This window comes from Sprattus sprattus, assembly GCF_963457725.1.
Source record: "Sprattus sprattus genome assembly, chromosome: 18".
Taxonomy (NCBI): Eukaryota; Metazoa; Chordata; class Actinopteri; order Clupeiformes; family Clupeidae; genus Sprattus; species Sprattus sprattus.
In genome coordinates, this window is record NC_137916.1 from 19,452,476 (window position 1) to 19,471,452 (window position 18,977).

An 18,977-nucleotide genomic window follows, 5' to 3' on the forward strand; every position below is an offset into this window, starting at 1 on the left:
GGCTATCAACAAATCAAACATTGGATATAGTCTAAGAAGCAAAAATAAAATGGATGAAATATTAAAACGCCTAGTCTTCGCTCTGTGAAGTATTCTAAAACGGACGTTTAGTAGGTGATTTGTGAGTATGTGTGTTATGCTGACTTACCCAATTTCTTGGAATCAATGTAAGTTCATTAAATGGGACGCCAAGTAAACAATTAAACAAGTTTATCAAGTTTCCAATTTATGTTTCTCTATTAGCATATGCTCTACAAACTTATCTACTTGAAATAAACCAATCATTATTGAATGTTGGTGCCATTGTGCCTAGACCAGTTCCGATGATTAGCGTTACATATCACTGCTGCCCTCCCGTGGAAAGAAAAGACGCTTCCCTGAAAACCGTTATCAGTTTACGTCAGTGGAGAAGTATCCAGAGTATTTCTGGAGTCGAACAAGCTTACGTCGCATTTTTTAGAAGACGATAAGAATCATTTAAATACTGTTAACGCTTAAAATACCGTTTTGTTAGAAGCGAGAAGCTGAACGAGGATTTTAAGCATCTTCTTTTTTTCTGAGACCAGGGATGGGTGCTTAAATATTGTTCAATCCAAACAAACAAAAAAGAAAACCATGAAGGCTCATTAAGGTAAAAACTTTAGATACGTAATGATCAAACAACAATAACTCATCTTGGTAGAATTGATTGTATAGTATTTTTGACCATTTAAAACATAGTAACATACAAAATACTGTAAAAGGACACTCTGCCACTTCATACATTAAATTCCCAGCTGTCATCAATGACTATACAGAGAAAAAAAGCCTGTTAAATCTTTGTATACAACAATAATCTTTTAACTGCATGTGCTGCTGGAATAGTCCTACTCATGTCTTCCAAGACTTTGTAGTAGACCACAGATCTGCATGAAATAAATATGGCAATTTACTCTGATCATAAGAAAAACAATTCAGACTCTTTCAAAGTTCCTTATTGCCAGAAATCCTTTGCTGTAAAGTCCTGAGGGTTGTTCCAGTGCGTTACGACAGTATGTTAGGGCTTTGAACTCATGGAGACATATGAAAGTGTTAAAAACTAAACTAAATCCTTATTCAAAAGCAATGTACCAGAAGCCGATAAGTGTGTTTTCGAATAGAGATGAACAGTGTCTCAGTGCCTATGTTTACATACTGTATGCTGTAGGTGTGGAGTAGTTTATGTTTGATCAGTCTAGGAAGACCAGTCCTGTGTCACTCAGACGAAATGCAGCTGCTCCCCTTTCCCCAAACCACAGCGCCTTAGCTTCAGCCCAGACAGAATCTTGTTGGCAGTCCATTCGTCCCCCGACAGCTTCCTCAAAGACTGGCCGAGGGCTCTACCCTCAGCCTCACCCCCGTGCCTGTTATTGGACTGGTTGCTGTTCAGCTTAGCCAATTGGTCCGTTTTGCTCTTAGCTAGTTCCACACCCTCGGAGTGGCCGCCTTTCTGATTGGCTGCGGCTGCAGCCGCCAGGGCTGCCACCGTGTCGTCCAATCTCACGTCCAGTCTGGCCGGGGACAGGTGTCCCTGCAGGGCCAGCCCTGCTCTGCTCCGTGGGCGGGACGTCTCCGGGGTGCTCTCCCGCCAGCCCTGGATGTGTGCACGTGTCTGGACCTGGATGTGTGTGCGTGTCTGGACCTGGAGCTGTGTGTGGGTTTGTGGTTGGGTCTCCATTGGGCGCCGTGGCTCTGGGGAGGAGCTGCGGCTGCTGTCTGGACTCTCTGGCTTGGCCTCTTTCTCTGCTGCGTTGTCTGTGCCACTGCGGAAGCTGGTGGGGCGGACTCTGGGTGCTGGGGTGGGGTGCCTGTGGAGCTTCACTGGCTGCCTGTTGAGGGGGCGGCGGGGCTGGGATACCAGGAAGGGGCCTGCTCCCCCACAGGCTGCGGGGGGAGCTCGTCTCACAGCCAGGACTGCTGGAGTAGCAGAAACATAAGGGGGAATTAGAAACTTCCACTTAAGAAAAAAAAAATGTTTAAATTAAAAAGTATGAATGCAGGAGATGCACTTAGTACTTTATTAAGCCAGTAGCAAAAACTGTGCCAATGCACTTAGCAAAAAATACTCTAATAATTATTTAAACAATAGTGTTGGTTGGACAGTTCATGGTATTTATTTACAAAAACTCTTTAGTAGCATTGGTGAGAATTGGCAGCAAAAGCTAATGTTAAGCTTTGGCCAAGCTAACTTTGAAAATGAATGCTTGAGTGCAATGTGAGTGCATAGTGCAGATAGGTTGGCAAGATCAGCAGCAGCAGCAAGCAAGACGAATTTTCCAACATGTTCTATCTATTACCTTTCATCCAATGGGGACAGTCCTTTCACATCCCCTCCTGCCTACCTGCTTTCTCATTGGCCTGTGGGCTGAGCTGGTCCACTGCTTCATTGGAGGAGGACTTGTCAGAAATGTAACCCTCGCTTGAGTCTCTCTTGAAAGTGCTGGTCTGTTAAAATGACACACATTGTGGTCTTATGGGGTGCGTAACTACCATGGAGGAGTATGTTAAGGAGAGGAGGTGGGGAGTTAACAGGGTCCAGAGTACCATTGTGAAATATAAGAACAGCCGGGGGGGAAGAGGGGTTAGTTGTTGTAAACGTGGTATTAATTTAGTTTGGTTTGCGAGGGCCCTTGTTCTAAACATGGTGAGTGTTGCAGCAAGTGCAACGAGGCAAAAAAAAAAACATCCTCCAGGTGCTCTTAAAATCACTGCGAACCCAATGAATTTGCTGGACCATATGTCAAGAGCATGGATTTAACCAGACAACTTTGCTAAAGGACTTGGAGCGGTAAGCATTCCGCTCTTGTCGTCGTGCTGGAGTGGATGGGCTGGGCTGGGCTGCGTTAAGACGATGCAGAAGCTCACGGGCAAAGCGCACTAATCCTCACAGCATAAGCGTTCAAGAGCGCCTCAGCTGCAGGTCTCTCCCCGGGTTGAAGCGGGAAGGCACAGGAAAGAGAAACACGCAGCACAAGAACGACTAAGCAGAACACAGGAAACTTCCTAATCTCTGCCTAATTTTCAAGCTTTCTACATAATCTCTAATTATCATCATCCAAAACCCTTGTTTCTGCATATGTCTAAATATCAAAAGGTACAGCGTAGGTGCATCAGTGGCACTTGTTGATTTGACTAACAATTTACAAGCTATAGACAGGCGAGGAAAATGCAGTGTCTGATATCAGCAGGTGAAAGCAACTTGTGACATCAAGACTTACCTCCAGCGAGCAAGGACGCTCTCGAATCGCTCCTTCCTCTTTTGGGACGCTGGCAGCCAGTGTCGAGGGGCAGGCAGTCCTGGGGGGGGTCTGTGGGAGTGGGGCGGTGGGCGCTGGTGGTGGAGGGGTGCATGGCCTCTCCTGCTCTGGTCCAAACACCTGGCGGTGGTGGGAGATGAGGAACTCCACCAGCAGAGCCTGATAGCTCGTCTCCAGCAGGGCCAGCATTGACACGTCTCCAGACACCAGAGGGCGCAAGAGAGTTGGACCGAAAATGATGCCCAGGTTTCCTGGTGACATCTTGTTCTCCTCGTAACACTCTGACACCCTGTGAGTGAAAGAGAGACAACATATAGCATGATAATTATGACACCTGAGGTGACAACTAAAATTATAGGATGTACACATCCCTTTTTAAAATCACCAAGTTTGTCTCCCTATCATTTTTAGACTGCTGCATGTACTACAAAACTAAATAAAACGTCTTTTCGCCGGTACTTTTTGGAATTATAAAGATGACAGCAACATGCTGAGCTGATGGACGTTCTTCTACCTGTACAGGTGAGCCAACATGTGATACAGAGTGCTGTAGTTGCTCAGAGGAAGCCGCTCCAACAACTCTCTCAGAGTGCGCATTATGTCCACCACCATCTTAGGATTCTCTGCGACATGGCTCTTCTCGCTCATATGCTGGATCTCTTTGCCCAAATTGATGAAGTTGTTGTACAAGTCAAAAGTCAGCAGAGGCTCAGGCAGCTGTGAAAAGAGCCAAAGTGTGTTATCAGAATGATCAGCAGATGCATGTGTTTTACATCCGTAGTTTGGGAAACTATCAAGTTGAACACTTGTTGTGGTGCCCTGCTACCTCTTTGAAAAAGTGCTTTAAGACAGAGGAGATGTCATGGGGAGAGTGTTCAGAGAGGTCGACATTATCCTTTTGGATCTCAAAGGCCTGGCAGAGCTTCAGAATCCGAGGTTTGGCCCCACTGATCCGATACACACCCTGAGGGGAAAAAACAAAAGAGAGACAGCCAGTCAAACACAATACATTTATGGCCTGGAATACACAGCCAAACATGTTATGCTTCTTTTTCCATGGGTTTCTGAACAGTCCATGTTTAGACAAACATTAGATTAATCAATTGTTTCTTTTTCAAGGCAAAAGAACGCCGGGCGGTATTGACACAGGTTTTTACTTCTGCTAGACAAAAAACTTTCTGTTCCATGGCCAGCCTGGTTTTGGAAAATGACTGAACACAGTAACATCCTCCCTATCTTACATAATTTATTTATATATAAGCAAGCATTCAGTTACTGCTCCACACCACAGTTTTACCCAGGTGAGCATACCTGTACTGTCATGGCCCTGTTCTCAATCTCAGCCGTGCAGACGCGCACTATGTAGGGCACTTCGTCCGGAGTCTCCCTGGGTAGGAGAGACAAGCCTGTCCCAAACAGAAGCCCCTTCCGCTGCTCACACTCCAGCTGACAAACCTCCAGACACTTCCTGTGAATCACAAGACCACACTGGGAGGCGGAAAGACAGATGAGAGAGAGAGAGAGAGACAGAGAGAGAGAAAGAGAGACAGAGAGAGAGAGAGAGGTCATTGCAGAGACAGAAACAAAATGAATGATGAGTATAAAATATCCTGAATTATAGTAAAAGGATAAAATGAAATAAAGTAAAAGACATATAATATAATTAAATGATGCATTACACACTGTAGCATGCACTATTGTTATGACATTACTTATTACAAGGGTGCAGAGGCACTTATTTTCAATGTTTATACTACACACCTCCCCGCACTCGACTCCATTGACCAGGACATAGTTTTCACACTGCTTGCACTTGACCATTTTGCTCTTCGATTTCTTGAGTCGATGAGTCAGGGCCGCTCGTGATGTACGCACTTTGCCCGTCGACCCATTGCTCTCGGACAAGGCGTCTATTCTTTCTGTGGGGTGGGATTGTACAGGCTGATGTTTCTTAACAAGGCAAGACAAATGGTGTTTGTCACGTGCTGGGGTGCAGTAGCAATCAGAGTGATAATATTAAGATTTCTTGCAGGACAGAATGACATTTAAAAATATTTTTAAAGGAGGACTTACCGCCTTCGTACACAGTCCCCATCTCTCTCTCATCGAGGTCATCTGATGACAAGGTACCGGAAGGAATTTTTGGAATCCTCCGATTCCCATGGGCTATTGGCAGGGAAAACAGTTACACGGTAGAAGACAGCCTATTAGTGATCTCCTAGAGAGAGTAAAATTAACAAAATGCAACAAACACATTCTGGTGTAAGCTAGGAGCCTGAACCTTACCAGGACTGCACAGAGACTCAAGACTTCCTCCCATACTCTCGCTGTCACTGTTAACAGGACGACCTGTAGGACAGAACAACACGGATCATGACTGTGGAGAATACCTGGCGATCAAACTCGCTCCTCGTTCCTCTGCTTTGCCAAAATAAAATCTGTTGCATCTGAATCTCTTTTCTGTGCTTTTTGATGTTATGTTCCCCCTTAAGCGTGATCGCATGATTTCTTGTGAGGTGTTTTCTTATGACTTACGCCCATCGCCGCTGTGTCGCTTCACATCGTCAGGAAGAGCATAGGCGTCTTGAAGAAGGCTGAGGGGGTTGCTTGTTTTACGGCGTCCACCTGAGGGCGACCTACGACAAAACAGAAGTCCCAGCTGACTTTTGCAGGAGTGTTTACAGTTAGGCTACGCTTGGTTGTGTGTGACATTCACTCAGAGTAAGATGGTGCCTGAGATTTTCTGAAAGTGAGAGGTAGAGGAAGGCGGGTGATTGTTGTGCTCTGTTTGTATTGGTGGACTTGTACGCTGAAGACACTTTTTGACTGTCTGCCTGAGTGACAGTTGTTTTCCATTAGAATGCCTCATATATTTGTATACAAGAAAACACAGAAACAACACTGTCTGTCAATGTCATGTCCAGTGGACCATTCTTACACATTACTTTGAAGCGTAAGCCCTTCGATCACCACGACAGATGGAATGTCTTCTGCTTTAAAGATCAAATGTGTGTGAAGCAAAAACAGGAAGAGCCCTGGCATTCTGCTTTATCGAAGATAAGTCACATTGAGAAGAGAAATGTAACACCCTCACGCTAGAGCTCTTTTTTGGTGAGTCCTTTATGACCTCATCAGTTATTATACTGCTAGACCAGGGTATACACATACATACAAACATACATGCGTACATTCATACATTCATACAAAAAGCTTCAATATTAAGTGCCAGGGTATATCCTCAGTTGCAAATGTTCCCTCAATTTTCTCTCAATTGTTTCCCCCTTTACCTGTCCTGTTTACATTGCATCTCTAGATCAAACACCCTGCAAGCACACACCTTTAAAGATCTTTAGCTCGCTCACCTCTTGCCCTGTGGGACATATTCCTGAAAGGCGAATGTCTGCAGAGGTTTAAGCTGCTGTTGGTTCCCAAAGACATAACGCAGAAAGGGCTCGCCAGGCTCATATGGCCTGCACGTGAGCTCCAGGTTGTGGTAACCCAAAGGTATAGGCTCTGTCTGCGCTCGCTGGAAGAAGAACATGTTCACCGTAACCTGGAGAGACATCAACACAAGGATCATGGTTACAAAAAACACATAAGCACAGGGATTCGTTTTTATTTGAAATCCAGTAATATACACCATTTTACACTGACAATATGGGGCACTTTTTCTATTTGTTTTAAAAACACTGAACAGAACTATAATCATGTATGTTTTCTCCCATGTTTCATGAACAGAAATAAAAGATAATATAATTTCTCCTTGTTCAGCAAAAGCTTGTTTCTCTCTTCTTTTCTGTGCACAAATTCATATCTATCATGTGGAATCCATAGCTCACTGGCTAGTGACAGTAAAACAAAGTCTGAGTTTGTCCCATGTTGCGTTATTTTGTTCAGTTTTGATTAGTAGGCTACATTTACTGAGCAAACCAGAAATAGAACCTCGAACCAGCTCACCTCCTTCAACACGGTGTCCCCCTGACAGATGAGTTTGCGGATGTGGATGACTATCTTCTCCTTCACCCTCTCCAGTTCGTCCTGGTGGGTCTGAGCGTCAGTCACACACTGCTTGTAGAGATGCTCGGCCTCCGTTCTCTGTGCATTCAGGCAAAGAGACACATGGTTGGAATCAGGGGTGTAGTTGTACAGTATTCCCCCAGCCCCGGAAATCTCAACCTATATAGTGCATAGTGCACATTTCAAAATCTACTCTGCCTAACCTTTGTCGTAACCTTGGATATAGAAGTGGATGTGCTCACTGCAAAGCATTACCAACTGGCTACCATAACATTAGTATGTTCCCAGGCCCCTGCACAGTGACACCACCCCATTCTTTCAGCTTTTTAACCCCGAATATGGCCTTAGACTGGATGTTTTTACAGTGGAATGTAAAAGTGTTGCGTTTGTGGCCTCGTTGTACACATTGCATTGTAAGTTACACTGGATAGAAACAGCTCCCTGGCTACACCTCTCTCTAAAGTTTCATGAAAAATGGGCCAGCAGTTTTTGCATAATCCTGCTAACAAACAAACAAATCAACAAACAAACAAACAAACAGAAAAACCCACTCTCCCAGACACACACACACACACACACACACACACACACACACACACACACACACACACACACACTTGCTATACCCCTTTACCAGCAGCACAAAGGGAAACATTGGTAGTATGTGTTGGAGTGGGTACCCTCGTCTGAGCATCATCTCTGGACTTCCTCCTCTTGTCCAGGGTCTTGTATCCCCCGGACTCTTCCACTGCCTTGGCGGTCACGGCCTTCGCCTTCTCCAGCTCCTCACAGCGCTGGATGTACTGTTGCCGAGCCTTCTTCAGAGCCGACTCTGCATCGTTCTGACACCACACGTTTTAATTAACACAAGCAGCAATATCCTGGTGCTACTAGACGAGGTCTTCATCGGGGTAGCAGTCTGCAATACTTTTCAATTATTTGGAGGTGATAAGAAGTGATTTTATCTGGCTACAGCAGTCTGACTGATGTGCTCAGAAATGCAATTTTGACAGACACTATTCAGATAAAATCACGGAAAGCTGAGCAGTAGGTCTTTCTTGAGGGAAAGATCTTATAGCTTATCTCTCTCGTACATTTCATAAGTCTGATATGCATTTGTGAGTTTTTCTGATCAGTGTTCTGCTATGAGTGTTTCCAATCACTTTCAACTGGATCAATGCTCGTTATTAATGTCCTTAACACAATGAATGTAACATTTCCCAACCACAGGGAATGTAGTGAAAAGTCAGTGCCAAGCTAGTACAATGATGCAAGCATGCAAACCCCTTAAACACAAAAGACACAAGGAGACCAACCATTTTTTTCTGCTCCTTGCTCCACTGCTCTTTAAACTCCCTTCGCCACCTATCAATCTCATTCCTCTTGCATGCAAGTGCCTGAATAAAATGAACAGTTGATCCATAGAGAGAGAGAAAGAGAGATGGAGAGGTTCAGAGGGACAGAGGGAAAGGGAGAAAGGGAGAAAGGGAGAGGGAAAGGGAGTTACACCACATGCCCAGTCAACAACTACACTAATATTGATTTCTGCATTGACCCATTGACTGGCTGGCTGCAGTTCTAGGAACTGCGGAACAGCGGCCGGTACCTGGTAGCAGCGCTGATGGAGCAGCTCTGCTGTGTGTTTGGCGTTGGAGCTGTTCTTCGCATCCTGCTCCAGGGCCATAGTGTAGATGTACTGCAATGGCATCATGTCCTGCACAGGGTTCAGACAACACACAGGAAACTTCAGCCAGATATGAGAGTGTGTTTAACCAGAGTTTATCCACTCTTCATTGCTATGTATAGCCTTTGGGGAGCATTGAGATACCATGAGGTAATATAAAACATAAATATAATCCCAAACCAAAATGCAGCCACCCTTGTGTGCACCTAAAGCACACAGGCACTCACCTGCTGGGACACGCTTGATTTAGCCGTTTCTGCCGCTCTCATTATGTTCTTGGCAAACTCTTGCTCTGCAAACATAAGGTGTTTTTTTTAGGGGGTTATTCTATTACCTTGATGCCAATATCTTTGTCAAAGGTAAATGTCAATAGACAATAGACATATTAAGGGGAAAACAGACTGGAGACTAAAACAGTAAACACGACCCTTTCTTGTCCTGATGGATAATGGCCTATTTTATGTCTAGTGTCAGTTCCACAGAAATGCCAAAAGGCAGGAACATCATGGAATATATGATGGATTGGAAAAATAGTTTGAGCCATGGTCAGTATTGATGGATCCGTTATAGACCACACTGTGCTGTCCGATCAATAGGAAAGTAGAGGACTTAGCATGGCATAGCAAATAATGTGTGCTATGAATCGCAGCCAAGCCATTGCCATAGCCATTAGGACGTCTGCCAAAACTAAGTGCTTTGTGTTATGAAACTGGAAAAATTGATCTCCATGAGCTTTCTCTGAATGAAAGAACATTACACATTTAATCTCATTTGTTAATTAATAGCAACACTAGAACCCTGGTTCAAACCCCATATGCACTGTGCTATGATGTCTCAGATCAAAGAGTTTACCATTCTAAAGCAACTTCTTACTGCTAGTCCACCACAAGACTCTCAAGAATCTCATCCATTGTTCCTATTCTTTAACTTGCTCAACCACAGCGTTGGGTGTTTCTTTCTGATCCCGTTTGTCACCATTTGTCCTGTAGTATGCGTGTGCATTTTTGATATTCTAATATCTGACAGTGTCCACAAACAGTTGTTCAGTTATTTGTGGGATTGGATGTAATGCTACAGTAAATGAAAAATGCATCAGGAAACTAGTTAAAAATGAAAACTATTATGAGTGTGCATACTGTCTCTACAAATGAACAATGTAATGAGTTTTTGCCAAGTATCCCATATTTTTCTTCCTATGGGATAGTAGATACTATAGGTACATTAGGTACATACCTATACTTGAATAGTTATGCTGCAAACAGTTATCCAGATATTCCATTATCTGTGCACACTGAGGTTGACACTGGGAGGACTGACATGACATGTCATTTGTCTTGGCAGGCAGAGTGGCATTTACTGGCATGCATGCTGTCTCCTGGGGTAATCTCTTTACCCCCCTTGCTCCATTCTCTCTCAGAGTAGTTTCCTAATCTCAGACTGATAATCCCTATTCCCCTCTCTTTGGGGTTGTTATCAGGGTGACTCTGGTTGTCTGCGTCAGCGTTGTTGTTGTTGTTTTCATTGACTGCTTGGTCACAACGGCGCACCATGAAACACAAGGGCCCTCTGCTTGATCTTAATCTCTACAGGTAATCGCCACTGTTAGCTACTGGGGGCAACAGGAGAGATTGATCACACATGAGGCCTGAGGTCAGACATTTTCTTCAAAACCCCTACTTAAGGTTGATTTATAGTTGCTCTAGCCTGTGCACGTGGCCTATGATGTTGTGTGTGATATTGTGTCTGCATCACTCTTCAACGCTATGTGAAAAAAAATAACAAAGATGGCGGACCAAACCCTATAGACACTGTACAATCTGATAACCCTATTATTGTAACCAAAAGAATAAGTCTGAGGTGATTTGCAAGGCGTTTGCCAGCCTACTATCTAACAACATTAGCATGTTTGCAAGCTACCTACCCACAGAGAAGACAGCTTGCTAGCAAAGTTAAACAGTGGTCAGCAATTTATGGTTTGTTGACCTGCCAATCTCACTACAACGTCTGCTTTAGCAAAAGCTTTATCAGCACACACCCCAAACATAGGGCAAGAAGAACAATAACACTTGTTGCACATTGAGTGACCATAGCACAGGGGATCCTTCATAGGTTACTGTATGTAATTGACACATCTGAATAAACAAGGTATGGTACTAACTGCTATCTTCAGCAAAAGAAAACATTAAGCATTGATTCTTTGTTCTTAACGTGTACAGATTTAACAGTGCAAAGTTTATGGGTAAATACCTTGCGGTAACTAGCATCACTCACCGTAGCTGATTCTCTTGTCCATCCAGGCCAGCAGGTCTTTAGCGTAGCGGCACCACATCTTGGCATACTGCATGGCAATCTCCACGCCCCCATCGCAGCGGCACAGAGCCTGGTCGGCATCCTCGGCTGAGAATGAGTACATCAGCATCACGACTCTTTGGGCATTCCCCCCCAAACACTCTTTCTTTCTTTCTTTCTTTCTTTCTTTCTTTCTTTCTTTCTCTCTCTCTCTCTCTCTCTCTCTCTCTCTCTCTCTCTCTCTCTCACACACACACACACACACACACACACACACACACACACACACACACACACACACACACACTTTTTCCAAGAAAAATATAAACACAGTCCCGGACGGTTCAGCTTTTCACCCCTTCCACTCTGTTAGCCTGTGCAGTAGAGCATATCTTTCTTTTCTCTTTACCTAATGCCATGTCAAATGCTAAGAAAACCAAAAGGGCATGTCAAATTAGTAGGCATGTCTCCTTGTGTCTTGAATCTTCCACCATATTTCTCCAAAGCGAGCGGGGGAAAGAAGAACTGCAGCCATCGATGAGAGGAAGTCCTTCTGGAGTGGTTTTAGGTGGCAGTTGAGACAGGAACACGCTGAAGTGAAACTCCATCCATCACAGAGGGACATACCTCAGAGGGAGTTTGACTCAGAAAAAAAGTTATTGGCTCAATGCAAGATAACTTCACAGATCGGTGGTATGTGCTGGATGAGGTAGCTCTATTTACAACACGGCCAACGGCAGTCTCCAGTCCCCAAGCCCTCCTCCCCCTCATCTCAAAGTTCAGATCTGGTCATGTGGACTCTTTGGTGGATGAGAGAAATCTCCTGTGCAGCTGCTCTCTCTCTCTCTCTCTCTCTCTCTCTCTCTCTCTCTCTCTCTGTCATGTGCGCGCCCTCTCTCCGGCTTAGCAGATTGGAGTTCAGGAGCAGTGGTTAAGAGAAGCCTGGGGATTCCACACAGGCTGTAGCTATGCTCTGCTCCCTCCTCCCTTCTCCCTCCTCCTTCCTCCCTCATCTCTCTCTCTCTATTCCTATACCCTCCCACAAATCCCCCCCCCCCCACACACACACACACTTCCCTCCCACCGCAGACTATCCATATAAGCATTCCTTTTGGACTCACCAAACACAAAGGTCTTCTTCTATATCACCTCAGACGACATACCTCGCCAGACCAATGATTGCATTGACAGGGACATATCTCTGGAGTCTCAGAGTCCATTGACTGTGAAAATGTGTGCTTGAGAGAAACTCTACTATTGACTGTAAATTGTTCTCTGCTATCATTTAGGGGGGGGGGGGGGCTCTCCTAGCTCTTGGCCTCACTATCACAAAATAAGGAAGTACATATATATCCTGCTTATCAGACAGACTTTCTGGCTAATTTGAACACAACTACAGGGCTTTATTTTCAACTTCCCATTCCGGTGTATGATAATCGGCAATGCCTGAGCTCTTTCACCAAGTAATTGCTTTTACTAATACCTTTCAACTGGAGTGCAGAAACATGGCTGTCTCTTTATGATTGTCACCATGGAAACTGCTGATCAACATCAAGTGGAAGCATTGCGTGCCCCCAAAAAAAAAAGTCAAAACCTATGACGTAGTCAAACAGTCAAGAAGATGATTAATATAAATGTGACCGCAACCATGGCTCTTGACCACAGTCTACATTACAACACCCAGTGGAGGAAGCATTTGCATGTTGCTAACACACTGCAAGGCGCTGAACAAGGGAGAAATCTAAAGGTACTAAATTCTAAAGTATTTCAAAATCACTTTGTAAAGGAAATTATCAAATTTTTCGAAATTATAACTAGGTATATTAAGTCGGCACGAAATGCCACTTAAAGCAAAAAGTGCCTGCTTGTTCATAGGTCATACATAAACCAAAAAAATAAAATACCCCTCTATTCACATAAGGTAGACGCTGCCTTTCAGGAACTAGAGTCCAGGTGGGGGTATTGCATCAAGCAGGATTACTAAATTAGCCAAGTAACCTCCAAAATAGCATGCAACAAGTTCTCTGAACACTTGCACATGCAATACACCAAGATCAAGTGTTGAGAGGGTGGCTGCCTGATGCATTTCCTGGGCATGACTTCACAGTGGTCAGGATAAAAAAAGGGGGGGGAGCTGGTCAATGGGCATTCAATTACAGGATTGAAGCAATGGTAAATTAACAATAAAACATCATTAATTTCCTTTTATGGTCCAACAGTGTAGTTTCAGTAATTAACTAAAAATGTTTGAATCAATATGCAAACATGAATGTAGTTTGCATACTGAAACATTTAGTTAAACTACTAGTTTAATTACATGTAGTTCACTATTCCCCAACACTGCCACCCACATGTCACCGATGCCTGCCCCACCCCACATTGCCTCTTGCCAGGGCCCTGGAGAGGGATCAGCCCGACAGGTCCAGATTGCAGGGGAGGTGCCTCCCACAGAACGACTGGGAGCCGGGCCCAGGCCAGGAATAGCGCTCCTATTCAGGGGATAACTTCAACCACAACTATCACTACTTCAGTCTCTCTTTCACTGTACTGGCTTTGTGTTTGTACTGATTTCGGTTATCTCTGTTGCTGTGGCCCACCCCACTGACTGACGAGTCCATTATTAAATGTGGCTTACAGTAAAGGGCCTGGACTGAGGTGACCCCACAGTTACACAAGCTCCATTCTTATTGAACCACCAGAAGTAAATGCACTGGCAGCCACACAAACACACACACACACACACACACTGATTGATCAATGTGTTGGGAGGTAATTGTTTTTGCAATTGATTTATAGCCTCTGCATTTAGATTATTACCAGGAACTGGATGCTGGTGGCTGTCACTGAGCTGGTCAGGTTGGGAGCAAAGGATGTTGGTGTGAGTCTGCCAGCAGATTAATGAGAGAACCCGAGGCTGTGAGATGCATCGCTGGCCAAATGTGTGGTGTGTGGGGGTGTGCTGGCTCTCCGGCCTGGAGAGTGACTCTATGGTGACAGTGTCCAATGAGCCCCGATGTGGTATTTAATCTTGCGGTATCACCTGTAATCCTTAATCCCTGCTGTCATTTCACCCTCTACTTCCCCTAAGGCTCTCCACAGCACCTAGACGGCTGGGCCAGACTAGACCTCCAGGGGACAGGGAGCGTGCAGCTCGCTCACCGCAGAAGGCGGTTGATGGCTCTCTCCTGACTGTCTTTTTTTCTTTACCCAACAACACTCTCAACCACCTCTGACTCTTTATCAATTACTGTCCTGTTATTCCATCTATAGATTGACCGGTGAAACCCGGCACTGGTTATTGGCTTAATCCCCAGTAAACACAGGCTTTGGACAAAGGGGTTTACAGCATGTCAGGATGCAATGCACTCTGCTGGTAATCGGCTGCATCCTTTCTTCAAGACATTCTGCTCCCAATGTTCAGTTGTGTTGCATCATTTGCTTTACTTTCAGCCTGTAAAGTTGTCTCGCCTCCTCTTCCCCTCAAGTCTCTCCTCTCCCTCCCTCTCCTTCTCCACCTCCATCCCCGCTTTTTGCCGCTCTCCTTAAGTGGACGTCTGACGAGGAACCCAGGAGCAGCTGTCTGTTGGTCTAATCCTGCCCCTGCCCTTCCCCTGTGCTAATCTTGTTAGCATGGGGCAATTAGTCCATGGGGCTACTTACATGTAAACACTGGAGGTTGAAGAAGGGAAGATTAAGTGCAGTCACAAAATGCTTCCTGACCAGATCATCGAACTAGTGTTAGCGTCTGAGGCCCGTTTGTAGGTTAGAAAGTGGGAAAATACCGATAGGAGATGGATGTATCGGTATTGGCTTACATAGATAGGCCTAACAATTGTGGTCACCAAAATGTCTGATAGAGTTACACACACACACAGAGAAAGAGAGAGAGAGAGAGTGAGAGAGTGATAAAGAGAGAGATAAAGAAAGAGAGGGATAGAGAGACACACAGAGAGCCAGAGAGAGCCAGAGAGAGAGAGAGAGAGAGAGAGAAAATCTTACCACATAGACCTCCTTCTTTGTCATCCTCATCACACTGAGACTGCTCACCCTGGAGAGATGAAAGCATAAAGACTTTTGAGCACATTGACATGTAAATGTTGGCCTGAAATATTTGGTTCTAGAATATTTCTTAAAGGCATGTGTGTTAGTGTTAATTAATGTTGAAGAGGGTTATTAATGTTCTTCTGATAATGACTCTAGGGTGAGATCCACAACACATGTGGATAACAGCGTGGTGTGTCTTACCGTTGCATCATCTTCTTGATCTACATTCTCTATAGAGAAGGAATCTGCATCAGGGTCATACTCTTCAACAGGACTGAGGCACCCAGACACACACACACACACACACACACACACACACACACACACACACACACACACACACACACACACACACACACACACACACACACACACACACACACACACACACACACACACACACACAAAGAATGAGAAAGACATACTACATAATACAGAAATTGTAAATCAAAGTTAATCTGACATTGAGGGATGTGCACATCTAAGTGATGCAGTTTGATTTCACATACTCATAGTTAATCACCACCTCGAAGCTGTCAAACTCTCGTAGAGCCTCACTCATGCGCTTGGGGTCTGTAGACCTTGTGTGGAACTTTTCATCTGTAAAGTAAAGGAGGTGAAAGTCTTTATACAAGATCACCAACACACATTTTGTGTTTCTTGTTGGAGCGATAATAGAGAGGTTTCAAGCTGTAGACTGATGGATGGATGGAAGAAAACAGGGGACAGAGAGAGAGAGAGAGAGAGAGATACTAAGAACACAAGAGAAAAATATTTATATGCACCAACTGAAGAGTTATTTTTTGGGAAATGAGTGTGGGTCTGTTTGCTCCATAACACTGACATCTCTATATAAAAACAATTTAGAAATGAAGCTGTGAGAACAGAACAGCTTCATAGAATGTCATGCCAGGAAGTGTTGTAACAGTCGAAATACCCATGTGTTTGTGTCAGCTAAATGTTTAAAGCAGGCCCTGTTTGTCAACAACACACGACTTAGTAATCAAGTATAACACACAAAAACAAACAGCTAAGCACAGATGTACATTACCAGACTTACACCATGAGAAAAATGTTGCCATTTCTATCTCTCTCTCTCTCTCTCTTGCCGCTTGCTCCATTTTGGTCAACCGCATCCTGCCTGCCTTTTGTATCATGTGCAGCAGTGAGGACAACAAGGCCCTGTTTCTCTCAAATAAGCACTCACGATTATCCTTGCAAGCATTTATCTCAGCACTCTGTGTTATTAGTGTTTGCTGGTTAACGCAAATGTCTGGGTAAACTGCATGTGGCAGAGATGATGTAGATGCCGAGCATATGCCCCTTAAGACATTTTTGTTGCTTGAGGATACGAAGAGGATTTGTGGCCTGAATGCCTCACAATTTGAATCTGAGCTCACATGCATGCACTTGCAAACTGAACTTATTTAATGTGAAGGATCAGGATCGTACAGTCAGGCTTTGTAGTCGGCTAAGACAATGGTACTTTCACATTTTGGTCATTTCAGTGTTCATCATTTTATTTTTGGGGTCTACTACAAAAATGTTTACATGCTTCAATCTCCAAAAACACATATTTTTTCTCATACTGTACATTTGTATTCACTCTCGGTCCTGTGTCTGTAAGTCCCCTCCCTATGAGCTCAGTGTGCTTTGATTGGTCAGCTAGGCAGGTAATAAGGATTGTGATTGCAAGATTGCATCACCCTGTAACATAGGAAAAGGGTTGGAATTCCAACAAGGCATTTCAGGCAGCTGACAAAATTTGGTTTCTGTGGGAGACAGTTACTCCCCCTGACATGTACTTTAGCCTTTGTAACTTTGCAGAGCGTTCATATGAAAAAAAGCTATGTAACACATTAGAAGAAAAACTGGAAAAGCATAATAGGCCCTCTTTAAGTAGTCAAGATAAGTGGGTGAAAAATGCAATGCAGTTGATTTAAATGATATATGCACGGGTTTCTTAGATGGTGGACTTAGATTCAGTTTAATACTATAACAGTTACTCTTATTTCAATTAGCCAATAAGGCATAAGCTTAGCTAAATTAAACCAACTAGTCAGAGCTTCAGTAAAAATAATCACTACACTGGCAGATACGAATGAGAGGTTGCACCCTGTGGTTAAGTTGGAGGGATGCACATCAAGTGACACAAAAGGAACCAGGCTGTTTCTTAGTTTCAAAATGGAGGGCAACGACACAGGAAGTGCTGTGATCCTGCACACCCTGAGTGAGAGAGATAACATGCAGTCAGACAGATGGAAAAAACAAGTAAAGGAACGTTCACTCTCTCTCTCTCTCTCACACACACACACACACACACACACACACACACACACACACACAGCCCCTAAACAAATATAAAAAAGACAGGAATGAAAATCAGGAACAGCACACAGACATAGCACACAAGGCCACACAAGATGGAGAGCAGAAACCTCCAGCAGCTGTGCAGCGGTCCAGCCCAACCTGCTGGTACTCACCCCTTAGTTTGGGCCGCTCCGTCTCAGTCGCCTCCTCTGTGTCAGCCATGTTTCTGTCCTCCTCTCCGTCAAAGGCACGTTCACCAGCACACAGCAGCCCGTCTGCTTGGCCAAGAGAGCATCCTCAGCACCACACACTTGTTATCTTACCGGGCTTAAGAGAGCCTCACCTGCGAAGGACGCTTTGCGCTCAATGTCTCACGAGCATGTGAAGAAATAACAAAAAGACCAAAGGACTGGCGTCACGGAGTGTCTTCCGTTCCGTGCTTGAAGCTCTCTTCCTCTATCCAACTGAGGTTGGCCAATGTTCTTTCACAATTGCACCAAGAGGAAATAGGTCTAACTCTCACTGCGTAGGACACACCTATAACCCAAAGTGTATGTTGCTGTCGTAAACGTTTGTGAGTGTGTGTGTGTGTGTTGTGCACATTCAAATTCATTCATTGAATAGTTTTAAATAAATACATTTGTTTTTCTTCTGTGTTTGGTATTTGTCTAATTGTGCTCATTTTTTGGACTAAACACACTAAGCTGAGTGACAGCATCAGGTCTGCCACCCTGCAGACAGCATTACAGTGCCCTCTGGAGGCGCTGACTGGTATCTCAGCTTTGTCACAGCACAGTATTTATAACAGCCAAGGCCACGGGCCTAAGAGAAAGACGCATAGAGATTGATGGAGACACATGGATTTTACACAGACCTCACTTCCAACAGCAGCTAGGCTTCTGGGCCTGAACATTATCTTCTAAAACCAAGGTGGAAGAGCTTTACCTGTGCACAAGGAGGAAATGCCTTTGGTGTGATTGTCATTCCAACTGTGTATCACAGACGACAGTCACCTTCACAAATAAACAGGGCAGAACAGGGCACACAGATGGGGTTGATTATGCAGTTGGTGTGACGTCTATATGCTGTCATGACAACAGGTCATGCCACTGATATTCAGCTTCCTCTTTCATTTTCAACTTCCCCACAGCTAAAAAAAGGAAAGACCTCCCACCCCATGTTCCTTTTACAGTGTCAAAATCAAGGCTGTCAAATCAAATTTCAGCAATTCTGCAACCCATCTCTTGCAAAGTGGGGTGTTGCACATAGCATACATCCACAACAAACAAAGCACTGTAAGGGACTGACTAAAGTGAAACTTTAAGATTGAATTGGGCCGTTGCAGTTAGTTTAGTTAT

The 18,977-nt window shown here is 44.4% G+C and overlaps 1 protein-coding gene across 1 annotated transcript; it reads right to left on the reverse strand.

The window, feature by feature from the left end:
- Positions 1-1,011: 1,011 nt before the first annotated feature.
- On the reverse strand, positions 1,012-17,841 carry gmip (GEM interacting protein; the record flags this gene model as incomplete). Its single annotated transcript, XM_080856093.1, has 21 exons — positions 1,012-1,935; positions 2,361-2,463; positions 3,237-3,564; positions 3,790-3,992; positions 4,102-4,239; positions 4,587-4,763; positions 5,037-5,194; positions 5,349-5,441; positions 5,562-5,624; positions 5,811-5,911; positions 6,638-6,828; positions 7,233-7,370; positions 7,973-8,134; positions 8,609-8,689; positions 8,899-9,006; positions 9,204-9,268; positions 11,248-11,373; positions 15,265-15,313; positions 15,511-15,583; positions 15,819-15,909; positions 17,793-17,841. The coding sequence occupies 21 exons, from the start codon at positions 17,839-17,841 to the stop codon at positions 1,238-1,240; spliced, it is 3,195 nt and encodes a 1,064-aa protein (XP_080712219.1). The 3' UTR covers positions 1,012-1,237.
- Positions 17,842-18,977: the final 1,136 nt, after the last annotated feature.